This window comes from Pichia kudriavzevii, chromosome 2 (assembly GCF_003054445.1).
Source record: "Pichia kudriavzevii chromosome 2, complete sequence".
NCBI lineage: Eukaryota > Fungi > Ascomycota > Pichiomycetes > Pichiales > Pichiaceae > Pichia > Pichia kudriavzevii.
Window position 1 is genome coordinate 682,978 of NC_042507.1, and position 22,104 is coordinate 705,081.

General features: G+C 37.5%; 8 protein-coding genes across 8 annotated transcripts; 7 read left to right on the top strand and 1 right to left on the bottom strand.

Moving 5' to 3' along the window:
* Nucleotides 1-72: 72 nt before the first annotated feature.
* Nucleotides 73-9,528, top strand: C5L36_0B03450 (uncharacterized protein; the record flags this gene model as incomplete). The annotated part of the gene is made up of 1 exon (XM_029464711.1): nt 73-9,528. The coding sequence occupies one exon, from the start codon at nt 73-75 to the stop codon at nt 9,526-9,528; it is 9,456 nt and encodes a 3,151-aa protein (XP_029320570.1).
* An 82-nt stretch (nt 9,529-9,610) lies between these two features.
* On the bottom strand, nt 9,611-10,594 carry C5L36_0B03460 (uncharacterized protein; the record flags this gene model as incomplete). The annotated part of the gene is made up of 1 exon (XM_029464712.1): nt 9,611-10,594. The coding sequence occupies one exon, from the start codon at nt 10,592-10,594 to the stop codon at nt 9,611-9,613; it is 984 nt and encodes a 327-aa protein (XP_029320571.1).
* Nucleotides 10,595-10,917: 323 nt separating this feature from the next.
* Nucleotides 10,918-11,784, top strand: C5L36_0B03470 (uncharacterized protein; the record flags this gene model as incomplete). The annotated part of the gene is made up of 1 exon (XM_029464713.1): nt 10,918-11,784. The coding sequence occupies one exon, from the start codon at nt 10,918-10,920 to the stop codon at nt 11,782-11,784; it is 867 nt and encodes a 288-aa protein (XP_029320572.1).
* Nucleotides 11,785-12,014: 230 nt separating this feature from the next.
* C5L36_0B03475 (uncharacterized protein) lies at nt 12,015-12,383 on the top strand (the record flags this gene model as incomplete). Its single annotated transcript, XM_029464714.1, has 1 exon — nt 12,015-12,383. The coding sequence occupies one exon, from the start codon at nt 12,015-12,017 to the stop codon at nt 12,381-12,383; it is 369 nt and encodes a 122-aa protein (XP_029320573.1).
* Nucleotides 12,384-12,993: 610 nt separating this feature from the next.
* Nucleotides 12,994-15,096, top strand: C5L36_0B03480 (uncharacterized protein; the record flags this gene model as incomplete). Its single annotated transcript, XM_029464715.1, has 1 exon — nt 12,994-15,096. One exon carries the CDS (start codon nt 12,994-12,996, stop codon nt 15,094-15,096), a length of 2,103 nt encoding a protein of 700 aa, XP_029320574.1.
* Nucleotides 15,097-15,364: 268 nt separating this feature from the next.
* C5L36_0B03490 (uncharacterized protein) lies at nt 15,365-17,833 on the top strand (the record flags this gene model as incomplete). Its single annotated transcript, XM_029464716.1, has 1 exon — nt 15,365-17,833. The coding sequence occupies one exon, from the start codon at nt 15,365-15,367 to the stop codon at nt 17,831-17,833; it is 2,469 nt and encodes an 822-aa protein (XP_029320575.1).
* Nucleotides 17,834-18,023: 190 nt separating this feature from the next.
* Nucleotides 18,024-19,433, top strand: C5L36_0B03500 (uncharacterized protein; the record flags this gene model as incomplete). The annotated part of the gene is made up of 1 exon (XM_029464717.1): nt 18,024-19,433. The coding sequence occupies one exon, from the start codon at nt 18,024-18,026 to the stop codon at nt 19,431-19,433; it is 1,410 nt and encodes a 469-aa protein (XP_029320576.1).
* A 190-nt stretch (nt 19,434-19,623) lies between these two features.
* C5L36_0B03510 (uncharacterized protein) lies at nt 19,624-22,044 on the top strand (the record flags this gene model as incomplete). Its single annotated transcript, XM_029464718.1, has 1 exon — nt 19,624-22,044. One exon carries the CDS (start codon nt 19,624-19,626, stop codon nt 22,042-22,044), a length of 2,421 nt encoding a protein of 806 aa, XP_029320577.1.
* Nucleotides 22,045-22,104: the final 60 nt, after the last annotated feature.

Sequence of the window (22,104 nt, forward strand, 5' to 3'; positions counted from 1 at the left end):
TTGGACCGTGAAAACCCCTTTTTTTCCCTCTCTCACCGCATAAGATAATCCACAATAGTCTACATTTGAAAAATGTTAGAATCACTTGTAGCCAATATTCTCAATAAGACCCTCGGGGCTTATGTGGAGAACTTCGATCCAAACCAACTTAATATCGGTATATGGTCCGGAGACGTTACCTTGTCGAACTTGAAACTGAAGCCGGAATCTTTAGACAAATTGGACCTACCAATCAATTTAAAATGTGGTCATTTGGCTAATTTAACAATGCAAATACCTTGGTCAAATTTGAAATCTAAACCAGTGAAAATTCAAATTGAAGATTGTTATATATTGGCTACAGCCAAATTGCAAAATTCCAAGGCCTATGAAGATGAAGATGATCGATTACAGAGAATCAAACGTCAGAAATTGGATAATTTGGAATTATTATCCTCTCAATCAAACGATTCCTTGGACGAATCAGACCAATTGAAGAATCAATCATTCACCGAATCTTTGATTGCCAAGGTTATAGACAATCTACAAGTAACAATCAAAAATATCCATATAAGATATGAAGATTTCGACTGTTATACGAAAACTCCCTATGCATTTGGTATTACTCTTGATGAATTATCTGCTTCAAGTACTGATGAAAATTGGATACCTAATTTTATCCAACAAATCTCAACTCTTTCAAGGAAATTGCTATTATTGAAATCTTTAACTATTTATATGGATACTTCTTTGACTAAAAATACCTCAATTTGTTCTGATGATCAATCTCAAATGTTACAAAATCTTAAAGATTATATTCGAGTTGCATCTTCTGATGATTCTCAAATGGAATATCTATTACAACCAATTTCCGGAGAAGGTCATTTAACTTTGAATAAATTGGGCTCAACACAAGAAATTCCTCATTATCAATTAGATTTATTTTTTGATCAATTCAGGATCAATCTTAATAGGTCACAATATTTCAATTTGTTGGATACAATAACTGAAATGAATTATTATATGAAGACCCTCAAATTTAAGAAAAATGCTCCTACTTGTACAATAGATGAAGATCCTTATAAATGGTTGAAATATTCCTTCCAAACTGTATTCGATGAAATACATGAAAGAAATTATAAGAAAACATGGAGTTATATGAAGAAAAGAAGGGATCAAAGAAAATTGTATATTCCATTATGGAAAAAATATTTATATGATAAAAATTCACTTACACCAGATGAGAGGCAAAAAATGCTACAATTGGAGGATGAATGTAGTTATGAAGATTTGAAATTTTACAGATCTTTGGCTAAACTTCAATATAAGAAGGAATACAATTCTTTACCCAAATCTTCAAAACAGGAAAATAAAGGATGGTTTTCCTCATGGTGGAGTGGTAATAATGATTCTAATGTGAAAGCTATGGATATAAAACCATCGGATGACACTATTGAAATCACGAATGAACAGATCAATGAGTTTTATGATGCAATTGAATTCGATGAATCAAAAGTATTGGCTGATTCCTTGGATATTCCAAGAGATCGAATTCAACTTTCTGTTGATTGTAGGCTAAATACCGGATCTTTTGTTTTACGCCAGTCCCGTTCAGATGCTAACATGGCAGAGTTTTTATCCCGTGGTTGTCATGTGGATTTTCTTCAACGTAAGGATTCCTATTTTGTTGGATTTAAGTTAAATGCATTTTCAGTAGTTGATGGAGATCCAAATACCATTTTTAATCAAATAATCAATGCAAAGAGGAAAGATTTCAATATTAATGATCCAACAATTGAAGATGTTTTTAAAGATGAACCTTTCTTTCAAATTTCTTATGAACAACATCCAATAAATGAAATTGCCGATTCCGAGCTAATTTTAAAGATGGGAAGTGTTTCCATTTTCCACAATCGGAAATTTATTGAATCTTTAATGCACTTTTTCTGTCCACCAAGGGCACATGTTGATACCATTGGTTCTCTAATGAATGCAGCAGATTGTACCCTTCAAGATTTCACCAAACAGACAAAGATTGGTTTACAGTATGCATTTGAAGAACATAAAACTATGAATGTAGTATTGGATGTCCAGTCTCCTTTGATTATGCTACCTGCCGACCCAACAAGTTGGGAGGCTCCAGTTGTAATTATTGATGCCGGTCATATCGATATGGTAAGTGATTTAATATCTTCTGAAAAATATGAAGAAATCAGAAGTGAAAGGAAAGATTCTTACACAGAGGAAGATTGGAAGAAAATGAATACTTATATGTATGATAAGTATAACGTTGGATTACATGACGCACATATTGTTGTTGGTCCGGATATTTATACAACAACAAAGATTTTACATGACACTGATAATGATTCTGGGTTAATTTTGCATGATTTTAGTATGAACCTAATTTTTGAAGTTTCCATCATACCGTCATTTTATAGCCTACCGAAGATAAAAATGAGCGGAGAGATTCCTGACCTAAGAGCACAAATGAGTGATTACCAATATAAGATATTATTGGATCTAACTGGAAACTTAATGCCCGATTTTTCAACTCCGGATGATGGTTCCACAAATTCCTCCGTTGATGATTACATGGATGCAAATTCTTTCTTCAATGAAAGGTCTGATGGTGAAACATCGATTTATTTAGAAGATTCAACATTGTTGAAAGATCTGAAGGAAACTTCACTTGCAGAAGGCAACAATCCAGATAGTGCTACAAATCAATCAAATTCAAGCTTGAAGGATTCACCTGCTTTGCAGCAGCACGAAATTGAGTTTAATTTCACTATGAAACATATTGTACTTTCATTGAAGAGATGTTTGGATAAAGAAACTATGGAATCCGAGATTTTGGTGGATATTGTCGGTGATGAACTAAAACTACATTTCTACCAAACACAACGTGAGCTTCATGTAGATATGTCTCTTGCCGATTTGTATGTTCGTGATTATATTCAGACATCAGAAATCCCAGAATTTAAGAGACTGATTGGTGCTAAAAATGAAAATGATTCAACTGAGAATCTATTCTCCCTAGCTTATACGAGGACTTTAAGGTACGCTCATTTTAAAGGTGAAGAAATTGAATGTTTTGATCAGGATATTAATATTGATGTGTCTGATTTACAGTTTGTTATAACTAGAAAATCTTTGTTAACATTAATTAATTATTCACTAAATACATTCACTGATGTTAACGCCCCGGAAATTCCTTCTGATAAATTGAGACATAATAATGAAGAAGAAATTAATGCGCCTGCTCATATAAATATCGATTTAAAGTTGAAGAGTATTAGCCTTTTACTCAATGATGATGGGCTTAAAATTGCAACTTTGGTTTTTGCCGATGCTGATGCCTCTCTTTTCTTACTACCCGATAAGATGAGAATTAATACCAAAATCGGTGGTTTGAGTCTAGTTGACAATGATGTCCACGATGGGTCAAAATTAATAAATATACAAGGTGACGATTTGGCTGATATATACTATGAAACATTTGATCCAGAGATAAATGATTTACCTTATGACTCTCAATTCAAGTTTGAAAGTAGATCATTGGTCGTAACTTTTATTGAAGATTCATTTGCAAGAATCTACAATTTCTTATACCAATTCCAACGAATGAAGTATATCTATGATTCGGCTAGAGAAGCTGCCCTTAATCAAGCAAGCAATGTGGAATATCCAAATAAAATGAAGTTTGACGTTCATGTACGTGCACCAATCTTTGTGTTTCCTAAACCCGTTGACCCTGTGAACGAAAAATTTGATACGATTACAATTAACTTAGGGGAAATTCGTACCTCGAATACTTTTACAGAGCACAAAGATCATGTCTTGAACCTAATAAATGCTGATTTGTTTAATACTAGAATTACAACTAGTCTAAACATAGCGGATGAAGGAGTCCAAGAATTAGATATAATTGATAGGTTTGATATTCACCTTAATATCGACTATAGCGACAAGTCTACTGGTGAAAGAGCGGATGTTCTTGTAACCGGTGGTTTACAAGGAAATGATATGAAATTGACAGAATTACAAGCTTTTACTTTGATTCAACTTTCACAATCTCTACCCACGATATTTAAGCACGTGAAACTAGATGATGAGGATTTAGAAGATTTGGAGATGGATGCCCATAATGCCAACTTGCTAATTTCTAATGGTGCATCACAAGAAAAAGTACAAGAAAATAAACCTGGCATGTTGAAGGGAAAATTTGATGCTATGGAAGCAACAGATGATACTATTCAGAGTTCCGGTTCTTCAGTAAACTTTAAGTTCCACATTCCTGTTTTAAGTTTGACACTCTTTAACAATACTTGTCATACTTTGAATATTTCAGATAGTGAATTAATGAGGTTTTCATTAAATGACATGGGCATTATGCTTGATATTGCTAAAAATGGTGATTACACTTCAAATCTACACATTAAATCGTTCACGATTAGGGATGTTAGACAACAATGTAAAAACTTTTTCAAAGACATCATCCCCGAAGTTGATGATAAGGAATATCAGTTTTTAACTACAATCAATTCGAATAAAGGTGTTACCACCGTTGACTTGAATATTGATCATCCTCGTATTCTTCTAGCTATGGATTACATAGTAGCTCTAAAGTCTTTTATTGACTATGCAACTTATCAACCCAGAAACATTGTTGATCACTACATGAAGCAACACCCAGCTATTGATGAAACCCTCTCAATTACTCGTGATGAAAATGACAGAAACACAATCAATAATAACAATAATGAGAACAGTACAACTAACTACCATATTAAGATTAATGAACCATCAATTGTTCTTCTAGCAGATACAGAGAAGGAAGATTCAGAGGCGGTGGTATTCAAGTTAAATAAACTTTTAGTCGATGTTTCTGAAACAACAAATGTTGACGCATCAGGAATCGGTATGTTCTTAACCAGAATGTCCACTGATTCATCACAGGATCTAAGAATACTAGATGACTTTGCCTTTAAATTCGTTATGGATTCCCGAGGTTCTTGTGATACGGCGTTCTTAACGACTATAGACGCTACCGTAGAGCCATTATTGTTGAGATTGTCGTTACGTGATATTTATTTGGCTATTGAGATCTTTAATAAAGCTTCTAAGATGTACAATAGTATTGGTCAGTTATCAATGAACGATAACGATGTTACCTCTATTGCCGAAGAAATAGGAAAAACCATTAGTAAATACGCCCCATCCATTATCTCGTCATTATCTCGGAGATCCAACGAGATTTACAAGAAATTATCTGATAAGAAACCAGATGTCATTGTTAAGGCTGAGCATATGAATATTGTATTCGAAGGATTCAGAATGGTTTTAATTGGTGATGTTCATGAGTTGCCCATCTTAGATTTTGATGTTGAATCTTTTGAAATCACCGCCAAAAACTGGTCCACCGATTTCGAAGCGGATACGAGAATTGAAACATTGATCAATATATTTAACTACTCGTTATCTCAATGGGAGCCAATGTTGGAGCCATGGATGTTTGCAATTCACATTGAGAGAAATCAAGATGGTAAATTACACTCTAATTTCGTTTCTAAGCAAACCGCGGAATGGACTGTCACTACACGCTCAATTGCTACAATCTCTCATTTTGCAAACTTGCTTACCGAAACTGGTGAATTGAAACCACGTGGGGAAGATTCTCCTTTCAGGATATCTAATCATACTGGATATGATATCAACGTTTGGATAGATGAAAACAAAGATGAAAAAAGGCAACTGACAGTTATTAGAAACGAAGAGACTATTCCATGGTCTTTTGAAGATTGGAGAAAAATTCGTGAGAGATTATCAATCGATTCTGAATTAAATTCGATCGGTATTGAATTGGTTGATTCTATATACAAGCCATTGAGAAATGTTTCTCTTAGATGTGTTGGTGAAGAGGTTTTCACTTTGGATCCTCCAGTTGGCAATTATCACAATCGAATTGTTACTGAGATTACACTAGCTGAGGATAAGGTTAAAGAAGTTATATTGAGATCCACGATATCCATAGAGAATGATACACCTACAGCCATTTATATTGGAATCGGAAGTAATTATGATGGCAATTTTGCCATTGATAGGCAGGTAGTCATACCTGGTGGTGCGAGGAGGGCTTTACCGATAGATTATGTTTACGGGGGAGCTTTGGTTGTCAGACCAGATACAAGCAGTGAAATATTTGGTTGGTCAAAAGCATTCACAAAAGAAAGCCACGATATTACGGAATTCAACTGGAGGAATATTCGAGAGAACGATTTATTTTTGGAATGTTCAGCAACAGATCCAAAAAGGAATAATTCCTATTTTTTTAAAGTGCATTCTGAATCACATAATGATGTTTTGAACAAGTATTATCCTTGTATGAATGTGGTCATTTCACCACCATTTGTATTTGAAAACCTGCTTCCTTATGACATTGATTGGAAAGTATTCCAATTGAAGCATGAGAAGTGGGGAAGTTTCCTGAAGAGAGGTACAAAAGTACCTGTGCATGTGCTCAATATCAATGAGACGTCAATTCTAAAAATCGATGTTTTAGGATCTAGCTTTGGCCCTTCTCAACCGGCGATAATAAATTCAGCGATTGCAGGTGTTTATCCTGATAATGAGATTATTCTCAGGAATCATCATACACAACTAAGTTTGAAACTATTATACTCCACAGATGCGAGATATGGCACAAAAGTATCCATCTACTCTCCTTATCTGTGGGTCAATAAAACAGGCAAGGATCTTCGTGTTGTTGATAACGCACACTCGATTTTGTGTCCAGGTCGAAAAGGTGACGTTGAAGGCGAAGAATATCCTGAGATGTTTTCCTTTGATTCTAAGAACGATGTTTTGGGATTTTTGAAAGGTAATTTGGAGGCCAATAGAATTCAGCTCAAAATTGAGGATTCAAGGTTAAGTGATAGCTTTAGTATCGATAAAATTGGACAATCATTTGAAGTGAACGTTGGACTCAGTGATAGGTATTATGAAGATAACATTGGAATCCATATTACAGAAGGCACTGGTATTTATAAAATTACCAAAGTAATTGTTGCTTCTCCTAGATATATTGTTAAGAATGATCTCAAGGTCCCAATTATTATAGGTCTTGTTGGTAGTAAGGAGAATATGACCGTTCAGCCAGAAGAAATATGTCCGTTATATAAAACACCAGCACAGAACAAGAAAGAAATGGTTATTGGATTCGAGGAGGTGCCAAACAGTATGTCAGCATCATTTGTTATAACTGAAATAGGGGAAATCTTTTTGAGAGTTAAGAAGAAAGATTCAAACGCCCACCAACTATTGAAGGTTAACATATCGACTGATCACGCTACAGTTTTTGTTAATATTCTCGATGCAGAAAACAAATGGCCATATATGATCAAAAATTATACCAACGAAGAGTTTTTTATTTTCCAACAGAATCCTAATATCAGTAGCGATGGCAGTATAACATCAGATGTTCCATTCACTCCGGTGCTTTACCGTGTTCCGGGAAAAAGTGTTATGCCATACGCCTGGGATTTTCCTAGCGCAGAGAATAAGGAACTGATTGTGAAATGCGGCGATTATCAAAGGTATATACGGTTGGAAGAAATTGGAGAACAAGTTCCTATATTGATCAAGGAGAAAAATATGGCTTTTGATTTAAACGTTGTTGCGGAAGGTGTAGTGCAATCTTTAAATATTACCGACTATGATTATTCCAAGAGTATGTACAAGTTGAAGAGTAAGAAAAATAGCAATTCGTCGAGTATATCGACGAGTACGTCCAATAAAGATGCTGATTTTGAGGCTGTTGTTGACAATGCATCAGACTATTATACCAGTTTAATATTCAATTTTGAAGGTGTAGGAATATCACTTGTTAATACAGAGGGTAGGATCCAGGAGTTATGTTATATTACAATACGTGGCATTGAATTTAGATATAATGAATCTGGTGTATATCAAACTCTTAGTATGAAGATGAAGTGGCTTCAAATTGATAATCAATTGACAAGGAATGTTTTCCCCGTTGTATTATATCCTACGGTGATACCTAAATCCAGCTTTGAGCTAAATAACCATCCTGTTTTTTCTGCATCTATAGCTAAAATGAAAGATGATAAACATGGCGTTACTTACATAAAATTTGCTACCGTCTTATTGCAGGAATTATCGATTAAGGTAGATGAAGATTTCCTGATTGCACTACTTGATTTTTCGAAAATTCCAGGAGCATCATGGAACAAAGTTGAGGAAGATGAATTGTGGGCTCAAAATTTGGATATACCTGAACCACCTAGCATTAGAACAACGGATGACCTTTATTTTGAGGGTTTGCATTTACAACCACTACAGTTTAACATATCTTTTGTGCGGACTGAGAACTCCAACCTGGTATCTAATGTGATGTCGACACAAAATATTCTATCGGTTGCTACTGATGTGTTGACAATGGCCATCGGTAACATTAACAATGCACCGGTAAGACTAGCTGCCTTATTATTAGAAAATATTAGAGTACCAATTCCGTATCTCATTAAGAATATTTGTGATCATTACACCCAAGCATTTCTATATCAACTATACAAAGTGCTAGGCAGTGCGGATGTATTAGGAAATCCTGTGGGACTATTCAATAATATCAGCAGTGGTGTCATGGATATTTTCTATGAGCCATACCAAGGTTATATAATGACTGATAGACCGGAAGAATTAGGTATTGGGTTAGCCAAGGGTGGATTAAGTTTCCTTAAGAAATCAGTTTTTGGTGTCAGTGATTCTGTCTCACGGTTTACAAGTTCTATGGCCAAGGGGTTGACTGTTGCATCTATGGATAAAAATTTCCAGGAGCAGAGGAGATTAGCCAGACAAGGAATTCAAAATAAAAATCATCCCGTAAATTCATTATCACTGGGCGCCACTTCATTCATCAGTGGTGTGTCAAGTGGTATAACTGGATTAGCTACTGCGCCGCTGGAAGGTGTTTACAAGGAAGGTGCCAGTGGATTTTTCAAAGGATTGGGAAAAGGTCTTTTGGGGTTACCAACAAAGACAGCAACTGGTGCTTTTGATCTAGCAAATAATATCAGTGAGAGTATAAGGAACACTACAACTGCGTTTGACAATGATAATATCGATAAAGTGAGGTTTCCTAGGTATATACCGTATGATGGGTCTATTATTCGGTATCAAAATAAGGAAAGTCAGGGACAGTATTGGCTGAAAAATTGCGACAATGGCGAGTTTGAAAATGATCATTATGTGGCACATTATGTTTTTCCTGGCGGTGAATATGCTGTAATTATAAGCTTCCAAAGAATAGTGCTGATGAATGTTTATGAGTTAAAGGACCAATGGATGATCCCATATGATGGTATCAAGGATATCACTTTAGAGAGAGGCGGAATTCGGATCAAAGAATCGCAATCGAATTCGAGTGTTGTCATTCCCTTGAGGAATCCTGAGGATAGAAAGTATTTGTATCGACAGATATCTATTGCTGTCAATGAATTTAACAAGCGTAGCATTGTGGAACTTTAAAAATAAAAACTCTGAAGGTGAATATATAATTAAATAATCAAATAAATAAATAATGATAATTATATAAGTGGATATGTACATGTTAGATGGAGATGAAGATATTTTCGGTATTACCAAACTTTTTTGATAAAGAGTTAACAAATTTTGTTGGGGATTCCGAGCCAATACCTTCAGTTTTGATAGTACCAACTGAGGCAAACGAATCATGACACTTTATATCTAACTGGTCATTCTCGCCCAAAATAAAGGTACCATTGGGCAAGATTTCGTCACTCACGGAAAGTATACGATTACTCTTAACTATATTATCCAATACGATTCTTTTATGTACGGTCGAACCATCCTTTTTCAATGCTGGCTTAAAAGTGTACAATGGGCCCAACGTATTGAATTGCCTAATTACATAATCTGAAGGCGAAGACCAAGAAATCTCACGTTCTGCTGGTTTAATTTTAGCAGCGTAAGAGTAAGGATATTGAGGCTTTAGTGTTTTATAGTTGGGAGAGCTTGGATCGAAGAGGCCATTAGACAGGCAGTAACTGAGCATCTCTCCACCTTTATTTGCCAAAGATTCAGATAACGATAACAGAGTTTCGTTTTGCTGGATTGGGTGTGTCTCTTGTAATAAAATATCGCCTTTGTCAAAGTGTGTTGGATGCAAATTCTGGAGCGTGACACCAGTAATTTTGTCATTGTTCAACAGAGCCCTCTGTAGAGGGGCCGGACCGGAGTATTTTGGTAGTAAGGAAGGATGTACATTCAATCCAGGGTATTTGAGAGTATCCAAAAACAGGGCTGGGATCAGCTGACCAAAGGAGACAGCTACCGCCAAGTCGTACTGGTGTTTCAATTTCTCAAAATCCTGTTTGGACTCTGCGTATAGGAGGTTCAGGTCATTTGACTTTGCAAAAGTAGCCAATGGAGACTCTTTGATAGATTTCAGGCCACGGCCTGAAGGTTTGGGCAATCTGGTGATTATATCCAGATGGGAGATGGATGGATGGTTGACGATGTGTTTAAGGGTGGATATGGAGAAAAAGTCGGTCCCAAAATATGCTATTTTCATAAGGTTATCTTGATGTATTGAGTAATGGGGAAGGTGATTATCAATTTTGGTTTCTTTAAAAGAGTATATAATTGATCATACCATTAGATGCCTCTTTGGCGGTTTTCCAAAAGGGGAAATTATGGGAAACGGCTATGGAAGAATTTGATGAATTCCCAAATTCATGTGGAGCGTTAAAGCCGAAAAGACGCTAAAGAGGAAATTTACGTATGCACATAGAGACGTTTGTATGCCGGATTGCAAACTTATGTTAACAAAGAGATACATATATTCATACATACAAATATCCTAGACAACAAATATAATCCTCTGTGATTGAGAACATGACCATGTCGGAGGACGAGAAACGGACGAGACGATTACAACGGTTCCAAGAGACGGCTCCCAGTGGACCTGGCTTAGTATCACGAGGAGGAGACACTTTGTTACGAGACTCTCCTGAGGCTAGATGGGCGCTTCTCCGACGCGTCGAGGCGTTTCTTTTCAGGGGAGTAGTAGATGGTGATGGAAACAATGGTTATGTCGGTGGTGTCCATGAACCGTATAAAGTCCGAGTAAATACAGAGATTTCTAATAGAGAGTATCACCTTGGCGATGAAGGTCTCAAAAGTGGTAGTATTGATCAAACATGGGTGTTGCTACAGTACAGAAAATTAAGAGAGGGGGTAATTTCAAGTAGAGATACTGATCAAGAGCTATGTCGCCGCGTGTTCGAATCTGGCGGACGGTATTTCTGGACACATGGATTAATTAGTGGGTATCTCCCCTCATTAGAGAAGATTCTCAATGGAGAATCTTCTAATGGGTGTTTCGATTATCAGTGGGCAGTCAGTTGTCTCTGTGTGCATCTTGCCCTAGTAGAGGGGGACATTGAGGGTGCCTGGGTTCTGTTGGTGCGAGTGGAAGGGGCGCACTGCATGGGTCCTTTATGGGTGCTGCGCCGGGTACTTGACGGGGCGGCGCGGGGGGAGTGGTTTACTGTTGGTCGGGCGCTGCGAGATCTCCCCCGGCAAGTTTGTGCGAGCTGGGTGGAGGCTCGTGTTCGCGAACGCCAGTTAGCGGCAATCAAAAGGGCGTATCGTTGTAGGGGGAAACCACCTAGTGAGGAGGAAATACAGAATGTATGCGACGATCTCGAGTTTGGTAGGAAGAAAGAGGAGAGAGCAAACGAAGCCGTCAATATAATATAGTCAATATAATATAGTCAATATAATATAGTCAATATAATATAGTCAATATAATATAGTCAATATAATATAGTCAATATAATATAGTTTATGAAGTGAAGTTTGTTCAGGAGAAGAAGTTTTTGCCAAAAAAAAAAAGAAAAAACAATAAAAAAAATATTAGAAACTATTAACCAACTACAAGAGGTAATAGAAAGATACAACATTCACTATTGGATATAATCAATACAAATATGGCCACCACCACCAACAACAACAACGTGAAAGAGGAAGCGCCAATATCGATCCAGGCTCTTGAAGCTGGAGAAGTTGATGTTGGGAGTGTCTGTCGTCAGCTTGAGTCTTTAGAATCGCTCCTTGGTTCTATTCGGTCGAAAATGGTACAATTATTAGAGACATTAGCGACGGCCGATGCAACTACGGCCTTGGGTGCAGAATCACTTGTTGCTCAACAAGCACAGGAGAGTGTTGCTCAACTCATTGGTGAACGAGCCACTTTCCTAGCAGAGTATAGGAGGCTTATGCCACTTGTTCGATACTGTAAAATTAAAATGGGGCTAAGTCCTGATCAGCAGAAGGTGGCGCAGCATCACGTGGTCTGACATGCGCAGTGGCGGAAATTATGTGTTTTTACTTGTCTTTTCTTGTCTTTTCTTGTCTTTATTTTTGACTCTTTTTTGTAGCTGTTGAAACGGTTGCGACAAAAGGAAATGTTGTGAAAAGAAACGAGGGTACGATCAAAAAAGAAAGGAAAAAAGAAAAAAAGAAAAAAGAAAAAAGAAAAAAGAAAAAAAAAAAAAAGAAAAAAGAAAAAAAAGAAAAAAAACACATCCACATTCACAGCCTACTTTATATACCATGTCCAATTTATAACGTACAAAACAATGCGCGAGTGGAAGAAAACTAGTAGTAGCAGCAGAGACTAGAGAGAAAACAGGACCGATCAATCGGTAACGATGACTAACAATCCCACTTATCGGTGTCAATGACAGTCATTTAACTTTTGAAAAATTCAACTTGAGAAATATTTATACACTTCAACCCAGTACTGGTTGTATCAATAGACTTTCTTCTTCTTCCTCTTATTCTTCCTCTACCCCACTTTCATTCTTCCCCTATTTTCTTGTTTTCTTTATTACCATTGTCCTCTCTAGTTAGAATTGTATTTATTTCCATATTTCCCTGAAGAAAGAAATCCTTTGATTGAACAACATGTCCTCACATCTAAGAAGCGCCTTTGTTAAGGCTAAAGAACAGGGCAGAAACGCACTGGTCACATTTATTACTGCATATTACCCAACTCCTCAAGACACTATCGATATTCTCAAAGGCTTGCAAAATGGTGGAGCCGATGTGATAGAATTGGGTATTCCATTTTCCGACCCTATTGCAGACGGTCCTACTATTCAAGTTGCCAACACCAAGGCCATTGAGAATGGTTGTACGGTCCAAACCTGCATTGATCTTGTCAGGAGGGCAAGAGAGGAAGGCGTGACGATTCCAATTGTCTTGATGGGCTACTATAACCCTATATTGAAGTATGGAGAGGAGAAGATGGTTGAAGCTTCTCGAAATGCCGGAGCTAATGGTTTCATTGTCGTTGATTTGCCTCCTGAAGAAGCTGTCAAATTCAGAAACATTTGCTCAACTCATGAGATGTCATACATCCCACTAGTTGCACCTTCGACAACTGATGACAGATTGAAATTATTGGCGGAAATCGCTGATTCCTTCATCTATGTTGTTTCTAGGATGGGTTCAACAGGAGCTTCCATCACTGTCACCGATTCAGTGGGCCCTCTATGTGACCACATTCGGAAATTCACAGGGAACACACCTTTGGCTGTTGGTTTTGGTATTTCAACTAGGCAACATTACCTGAATGTCGGTAAACATTCGGACGGTGTAGTCATTGGCTCCAAAATTTTGAGTTTGATTAGTGATGCACCAGCTGGCGCAAGAGGAAAAGCTGCTGAAGATTATGTCAAATCGATCTTAAATGGTGATGGTGAAAATACTTTTGCAGACTCGAAAATCGGATTATCTACAAATGTTGTTGAAAATCCGGATTTCACTGAATCCCATAAACATAACCCTAATTTCGGTAATTTTGGTGGACAGTATGTCCCTGAAGCTTTACACGCTTGTCTTAGAGAGTTAGAAGTGGCATTTGAGGATGCAATTGCAGATCCTGTCTTTTGGGAGGAGTTCCATTCCTTGTACGATTATATCGGCAGACCTTCAACTCTGCATAAGGCAGAGAGACTCTCTGAATATGCCGGCGGTGCCCAAATCTGGTTGAAGAGAGAAGATCTGAACCACACTGGTTCCCATAAAATCAACAATGCCTTGGCTCAAATCTTAATTGCTAAAAGACAAGGTAAAACTAACATCATTGCAGAAACTGGTGCAGGTCAACACGGTGTCGCAACTGCTACTGCTTGTGCCAAATTCGGCATGACTTGTACTGTCTACATGGGAGCAGAAGATGTTAGAAGACAGGCATTGAATGTTTTCAGAATGAGAATCTTGGGTGCCAAGGTTGTTGCTGTTGAAAATGGTACTAAAACCCTCAGAGATGCAACTTCAGAAGCTTTCAGATCTTGGGTCACCAATCTAAAGACAACATACTACGTTGTCGGTTCTGCAATTGGTCCTCATCCTTACCCAACATTAGTTAGAACTTTCCAAAGTGTTATTGGTAATGAGATCAAAAAGCAGTTTGCAGAAAAGAATAACGGCAAGTTACCAAATTTGGTGGTTGCTTGTGTTGGTGGTGGCTCAAATTCAACTGGTACTTTCTCGCCTTTTGAAAATGATACCCAAGTCAAATTGCTAGGTTGTGAAGCTGGTGGTTCAGGTGTTGACACCAATCATCATTCTGCTACATTGACAGTTGGTGAACCCGGTGTTTTCCATGGTGTTAAGACATACGTCTTGCAAGATGAAGACGGCCAAGTCCACGATACTCACTCGGTTTCGGCAGGCTTGGACTATCCAGGTGTTGGTCCGGAATTAGCAGCCTGGAAAGACTCCGGTCGTGTGGAATTTATTGCTGTTACCGATGATCAAGCATTGGAAGGTTTCAGATTGTTGTCCCAATATGAAGGTATCATTCCAGCATTAGAATCATCCCATGCTATATATGGTGCAGTTGAAGCAGCAAAGAAGATGGACAAGAACCAACATGTTGTCATCACAGTAAGTGGCAGAGGTGATAAGGATGTTCAAAGCGTTGCTGAGGTTTTACCTGTATTAGGTCCAAAAATTGGCTGGGATCTTAGATTTGAAAGCGGCAGTGATGCATCCAAGTAGAAAACATTACTTTTTTTCTTTTGATATAACCTTTTTCGTTTTTATATTTTGATGTGGCCGTGTACATAAATTATCCCTCCCTTTTTTTACTCCATGAAAAGGGACGATAGTAGAGATCTATACATCTAGATATGTATACATATTCAAAATGGAGATGCGACGCTGAGCCGCGTAATTGAAAAATTTCATAACTTCTGATGTAAAGATTTGTTCTACTTATCCTAAGCATACGCCTGTTTAAGAAGCCAACTGTTTCCAGCAGACAACGATGCTTCCCTATGTACCTAATATAGGTATTTCGGAGACATACGGTACAATAACTCGGGCGAGTCTTTCGGTGCATCCGACGCTGCACTGGGAAACGTCTATTGCAAAGGCAAAAACCAAAAAATTGACAACATCTTCAAAGCAAATCTTGTTTGCACCCAAATTAGAAGAGCCATTGGAACGTGACAAGTCACAGGAGGCAAAAGATAGAATGCAGAAGAAGCTTGAAAGGGAGCAGTCTAAAATAGATGAAATGGAAAAGAGAAGGACCTTGTCCAGCTTTGAGAGTTCTGGACTCTATGATCCCACATTGTCAACACTTATGCCATATATTCGTGATGATAATAATGATGCTGATGGAAATTCAGGAAACGATGATGATGAGGGGGAGGAGGAGGAGGAGGACGGTGACGAGGATGTGGTAACTCATGATAAAAGTGATACCGACGATTCCAGCGGTGATAGCTCTTCTGAAGGAGAACAGCAGGGGAAGAACAATGAATCAGAAAATACAAAGAAACCAAAACTCAAGAAAACATTCAGACTAAAGAAAACAGATTTTTTTGATCCAAATATCTCAACACAAGTACAATTCTTTTATCTTAGAAAAAAGTTACATGTCTTGTTTGTACTTGAAGACAAAGTACTAACCTTTGGAACTATGTCTAAAAAATTTAGGTTCTGCAAATCTATCAAGCTAAAATCATATATCAAATGTATACAAATGGTTCAGATTAATGACGGACTAGCATTATCACTTGTTCGAACAAATGATGATGTCTATCTCCTGAAATGCCTCTATCGAGAAAAATCGTTGATTGTAACGAAAGTTTTCTCCTTTACAAGGGATGACACTTGGGCAGGTCTAGCTGATGTTAAAATTCATGTTGGTGACACTTTAAAACTATGTATCATTGACAACATCGGTAAATTTCAGATTTGGGAGACCACAGGTATCGGGAAAACAGATTTCAAGAAGTTAAACAATAGATGGGATAGTATCTATCAGCCACAAGAACTATCTAATTTTAAAAGAATCGTTTGGGTTAACGAAAATCGCCTGTTTTTCTACTCAAGATCCCAGGTGTTTAACTACGAGTTGCAAACAGATGAGTTGATATTGAAAGTTAACGGTGGGACATGGACTAGGTTTCTCGATCTGGTTAAATGTAATAATGAGTTATACTTTTTCCTTACTACAAAGGAATTTATTGTTGTTGATGTCCGTGAGGGGAGCTTCATGAAGCTATTATCGTGGAAACATTATTGGAATGATCAAGATACTTCGATGTTTATGAATGTTCTTAACGGTGAAGATACAAAATTATGTGTAGTCACTTCTAAACACACTGGTATCAACTTCGTAGTTGAGTTTAATCCCAAAACTTTTCAGTTTGTTAATCAGCCGTACCATTTTTTCACTACAAACCAAGACCCTGCGATATCTATCACTTTCAATTTTGAGGCATCTCAATTAGTAGCTCTACAGAAGACAGCTGGTAATGTTGTCTCATTTTTAAAGGTGGAATATGGAAATGGCAATGAAAATGTGAGGATTGATGACTCAAACAACACTAGGTTTGCAAAGTTTAAGTTTCCTTTTTTTCAAGAAAATCATTATAAAATACTCGATGGTGAACCAGTCCAATCAAAAACCGAAAAACCTGCAGAGATAACGGCTCGAATTTATGACAATTTGGAAACTTTTTTGGATACACAGTCCACTGCTCAGATTTCTTTGATACAATTGATTGAAGAACTGCGTATTCCAAGAAACACAAAGAATGTGATTAAAATTGTGCAGCATATGATTAAAAACGATAACCATAATGATACTTTGATTAAGATAAATAAATCATGTTACAAGAAAGGTTTTAACGTTACAGGAGAATATGCAAACGAGGATACACTAAACAATCAGTTGGATCAGATAACTGAATTTATCAATTCAAACATTAGTGATGAAAATTCATCAGAAGTAATTTTTTACCTATTTTTGAGCTCCATTGAAATTTGGAAAACCAAACAAAGTATGAAAATGGAAGAGACCAAGAGAGAGTATGCGTCTTATTTCAATGATTTGCCCCATGAATACAGAGAAATGATTGATTCTTTTGAGGAAGATTTTTATGCCGTTGGAATCAATGAGTCGGAAGATGAATCCACCTATTCTAATCCCAGGTCATCTAATATTTTCTCCGTACCTTCTGTTTCAATATCTCAAGTTGTCCCCACAGTCAGTGTTTCACAGCCAAAACAAAAAATCGTTCCAAAGAAAAAATCTAAAATTGCCCCCAAGGGAAGCATCTTTAGTTCTCCCATCAGAAATTCAACACAACCATCCCAACCCCTTGAATCATCACAGCCTTCTCAGCAATCCCAACTTCTCACTCAGAAGTTCTCGCAGCCTCAATTCGGTATATCTCAATCCAAGGGGCCTAAAAAGAAAAGGCGAAGAACAGGATTCTGAGCGAGATGCGGACATGACCGAGCCATTTTCCATTTTCTGTCAGAATTTTTTATTGTATTTCCTAACTGATTTTTTTTTTCCGATTACAATGGTGTTATCACAGCATAGATGTGTCAAATAATTTGACAGGTATATCACAGCTTCTCATATGTGGTAACTCTCTTGTATTTCAAACTAGCAATCGAACGGAATGACAAGGTTACAAGACGTAGACTCGCCAGACAACCCCCACACACTAAATACAGCTCTTTCACAGACAATTGCAGTTCAAACAACCGCTGAGAGTGGCATAAGCAAAAGCAGCAGCAACAGTTTTGAAGGCTCTCATGAAACTGAAAAGGAGGCAATTGAAACAATTGCAAAGGACGATTTCCCGGATGGTGGTCTTCGAGCTTGGTTTGTTGTACTAGCTTCCTCATTCATTATGGCCATGTCATTTGGAATGTGCAATTCATATGGTGTTTATCAGACCTACTATGAAATAAAATATCCACATGTTAGAACAAATATTCTTTCAATTATAGGTGCCTTGCAGACAGGTTTGACGATGTTTTTGGCTGTTCCCTCGTCTGTATGTATGGTTTACATTGGCCCGCAGGCGGTGGTTGCAATTGGTTCGTTGTTAGCGTGTCTCTCATTCATGTTTTTGTCAATCACTAAATCTGTTGCTGAGGTATTTATTGTTCAAGGGCTAATGTATGGAATAGGTTCAGGACTCATGTATGTTCATTCAACGGGTGTCACATTCCAATACTTCAAGAGAAGAAAAGCACTTGCACAGGGATTAATTACCACTGGTGCCAGTTTAGGTGGCATTTATTGGCCCGTTGCCGTGAAGAGACTAATCAATAGTGTTGGATTTGCGTGGGCTAATAGAATTATTGGTTTCATCTATCTCCCCATGGGTATAGTGGCAACGGTGTTTTTAAAACCAAGAATTAGAGTTCAAAAGCGTAAACCTGGTGAAAACATCTTAGGTATTAATTTTGCAGTTATGAAGGACTGGAAATACTTGGTTATTTCTTTCGCTTGGGTTTTGTATCTTGTTTCGATGGTTCCAGGGTTTGTCTTCATAGATTTGTATTGCTTGCGTGCCGGTGTAAGTCCAGGCTTTCAAAAATATACAGTGACAATAATGAACTCGTGTGGGGCAGTATTTAGAATTCTTTGTGGATTCTTTGGTGATAAGTTTGGCAGAATCAATATAACTATTCCATCCTTGTTCTTTGCAGGTCTTTTCCCTCTTGTTTTGTGGCTCCCATCATCATTACAATCTTCGCCATCATCTACACTTTCCATCGTCTTTGTTGTTTTATGGTCTTGCTTTGCGTCTATGCCTATTGCATTGATTCCTACAGTTATAGGTCAAATCTTTGAGGGACCATACATATATTCCTACCTCTCTGTCTTCCTTGTTCTAGGTGGTATTGGCGATTTTCTTGGTCCTATTTTAGGTGGATTGTTTTTACCTCAAGGTAATACCCACAACGTCGATGGTTTTGATAACCTTGCCATCTTCTGTGGAGTCATTTCGCTAGTCTCTTCCTTTCTAATGATTTGCATGAAACTTATTTATGGAGGAGTTAGGGGGAAAATTTAACTCATATGACGAATAACAATGTTTTATAGAAAATAATAGATAATGTATAATGTAAAAATCATCAAAATTGTAGAGACCACGACTGAGCCACTTTCATGATTTCGCTTCATGAATTTCACAAGCAAAATACGTGGCGACAGCATTGCGAGTCTAAACATCTCACTTTTCTTTCCTTGGTGAGAAGGTCAGAATGGTGATGAACATTTTACTGTATATATCACTCTTCTGTGGTATAGCCGTATCTCAGGGCTTTGTTGATATTGGTCAGATTGCGGAACAGTATGAAAAGTTAAATCAAGAGTCTTTGAATTGGGGGCCGTATCGTTCTAACTTATACCTTGGTTTAAGACCTAAAATTCCTGAATCTTTGATTGCAGGACTTTTATGGTTCCCCACTGAGACTTTCCATGGTGTGTCACTTGCAAAACATGCATGTGATCAAAGTCACAATATTAAGAAATTTGGATGGACGAAGTATGACCCAAGATATGGTGGGTTAGAGAGAATTATTGATGGCGATTCCGGTTTGGAATTAAGCGTAAAGTTTGTAAAGACAGAAGATGGTCTTAATTGGGCACTTCGTATAGAGGGTACAACTAATAATCCACACTCTGTCCATTCTGTCGTCTTTTACACAGGCTTAGAAAGTGATGGTGATATTGAAAGAATTAGTGACCCTGTACCAGGTACTGATAATCTAGTTGATGGAGATTTGATTATCAAAGGTAAAATGGATAAAATTGGTGGTGAGTTTGATATTCAAATTATCGATGATGTGAAAAATGTTATGCCCAAAAGTAATACCTTGGATTATGATCCATCATTCAACCCATCACTAACACACCACGTTTCTTTGACGGTTCCATATGAAGAGGTTTGGAAAGCTAGTGATATATTCTGGACACTCTTAAGATTGAATGTTGAGGAAATTGAAGAGTTGGAGAAAAGGCCCTATGAATTTTCACCTATAGAATTATTCCAACTGAGAAACCCTGGTGGGTTCCAAGGTAATTTGCATTTTGTGGAAAAAACGTTCATCGGTAATTTCCAATACGACATCATATTCAATACAAAAAGCTCTGCGAATAAAATTCAATCTGAGCACTTAGATCAGATGATTACCAAAACATTAAATAGAATAGATGAAAAATTCACAAGGAAGTTTCAGCTTAATGCACCATTCAATACTGACAAATACGTCGACTTTGCCAAAGAGATATTGTCTCAACTTATGGGTGGTATTATTTATCAGTACGGGGACCAGTTAGTTGACAGAAAAGCCATTGTTGATGATGTCAATTTCTCACATGCACAGTTGAATGGTGAAAAGGAAGGACCTTATGAACTTTTCACTTGCGTTCCAAGCAGGCCCTTTTTCCCGCGGGGTTTCTATTGGGATGAGGGGTTCCATTTGTTACCTGTCTTAGATTACGATTCCGATTTGACTTTGGAAATTGTTAAAAGTTGGTTTTCTCTAATCGATGATAACGGATGGATTGCAAGAGAGCAAATACTGGGAGATGAGGCAAGAACCAAAGTGCCGATGGAATTTACTATTCAAAATCCAAATATTGCCAATCCGCCCACCCTTATGCTTATATTTACGGAATTATTAGATATGGCGAACAAGCTGAATCTAGAAAGACTAACTACTCAAAATGATATCGAGTCGAACTTATACTCATACTCAAAGATGAAAGATTCTCTGGGTGACTTGCATTTAGAAAATCCGGAATTAATGATCGATTATGCCCACTCGATATACGAGAAGTTGCAAAGGCATTATGAATGGTTCAGAAGGACACAGCGCGGTAATACAGACGATATTGAAAGATCATATCCACACAATGAGGAAGTATATCGTTGGAAAGGCCGGACAAAGGACCATTGTTTACCCAGTGGCATTGATGACTATCCCCGCTGTATTGCCGATATTGGAGAATTGAATGTTGATTTAATTTCTTGGATGGGTGCTATGACTAGAGCAATGCATCAAATTGCACAATTATTGGGCAAACAAGATGATGCCAAGCTATATAAGCAAAGATACGAATTCATTGTGGAGAATATTGATAGCGTCCATTGGTCAGAAGAAGACCAGATGTATTGTGATGTATCTGTTGATGATGATGATTTGGACGTCTTTGAATGCCATGAGGGTTACGTTACATTGATGCCGTTTGTGCATAGACTAATTCCTAGTGGCAGTACCTCAAAACTTTTAGCTACATTGAGAAGTTTAAGTGACCCTGCGAAACTATGGTCTCAATTTGGCATTAGGTCATTATCCAAACAGGATGCTAACTTCCATAAAGGTGAGGACTATTGGAGAGGACACATTTGGATCAACATCAACTATTTAGTCTTGGAATCACTGTTTGATTATGGTTCTCGAGCTGATGTCGATCCCGCTGTCAGGGCTGAGATCAGTGATGTATACAAGAAAATGAGAGAGAATGTGGTTTCTAATATATTTGAGGAGTACCAACGTACAGGATATGCTTGGGAGCAGTATAATGAAGAAGACGGGCATGGACAACGTACTAGACATTTCTTGGGATGGACATCACTGGTGATTTTGATGATGAAGATGCCAACGGAGATTTTATAGTGCGCTTAGGAACAATTTTGTTTGTAGAAATGCTAGTAAACTGAGCCAACCATGTTTTGA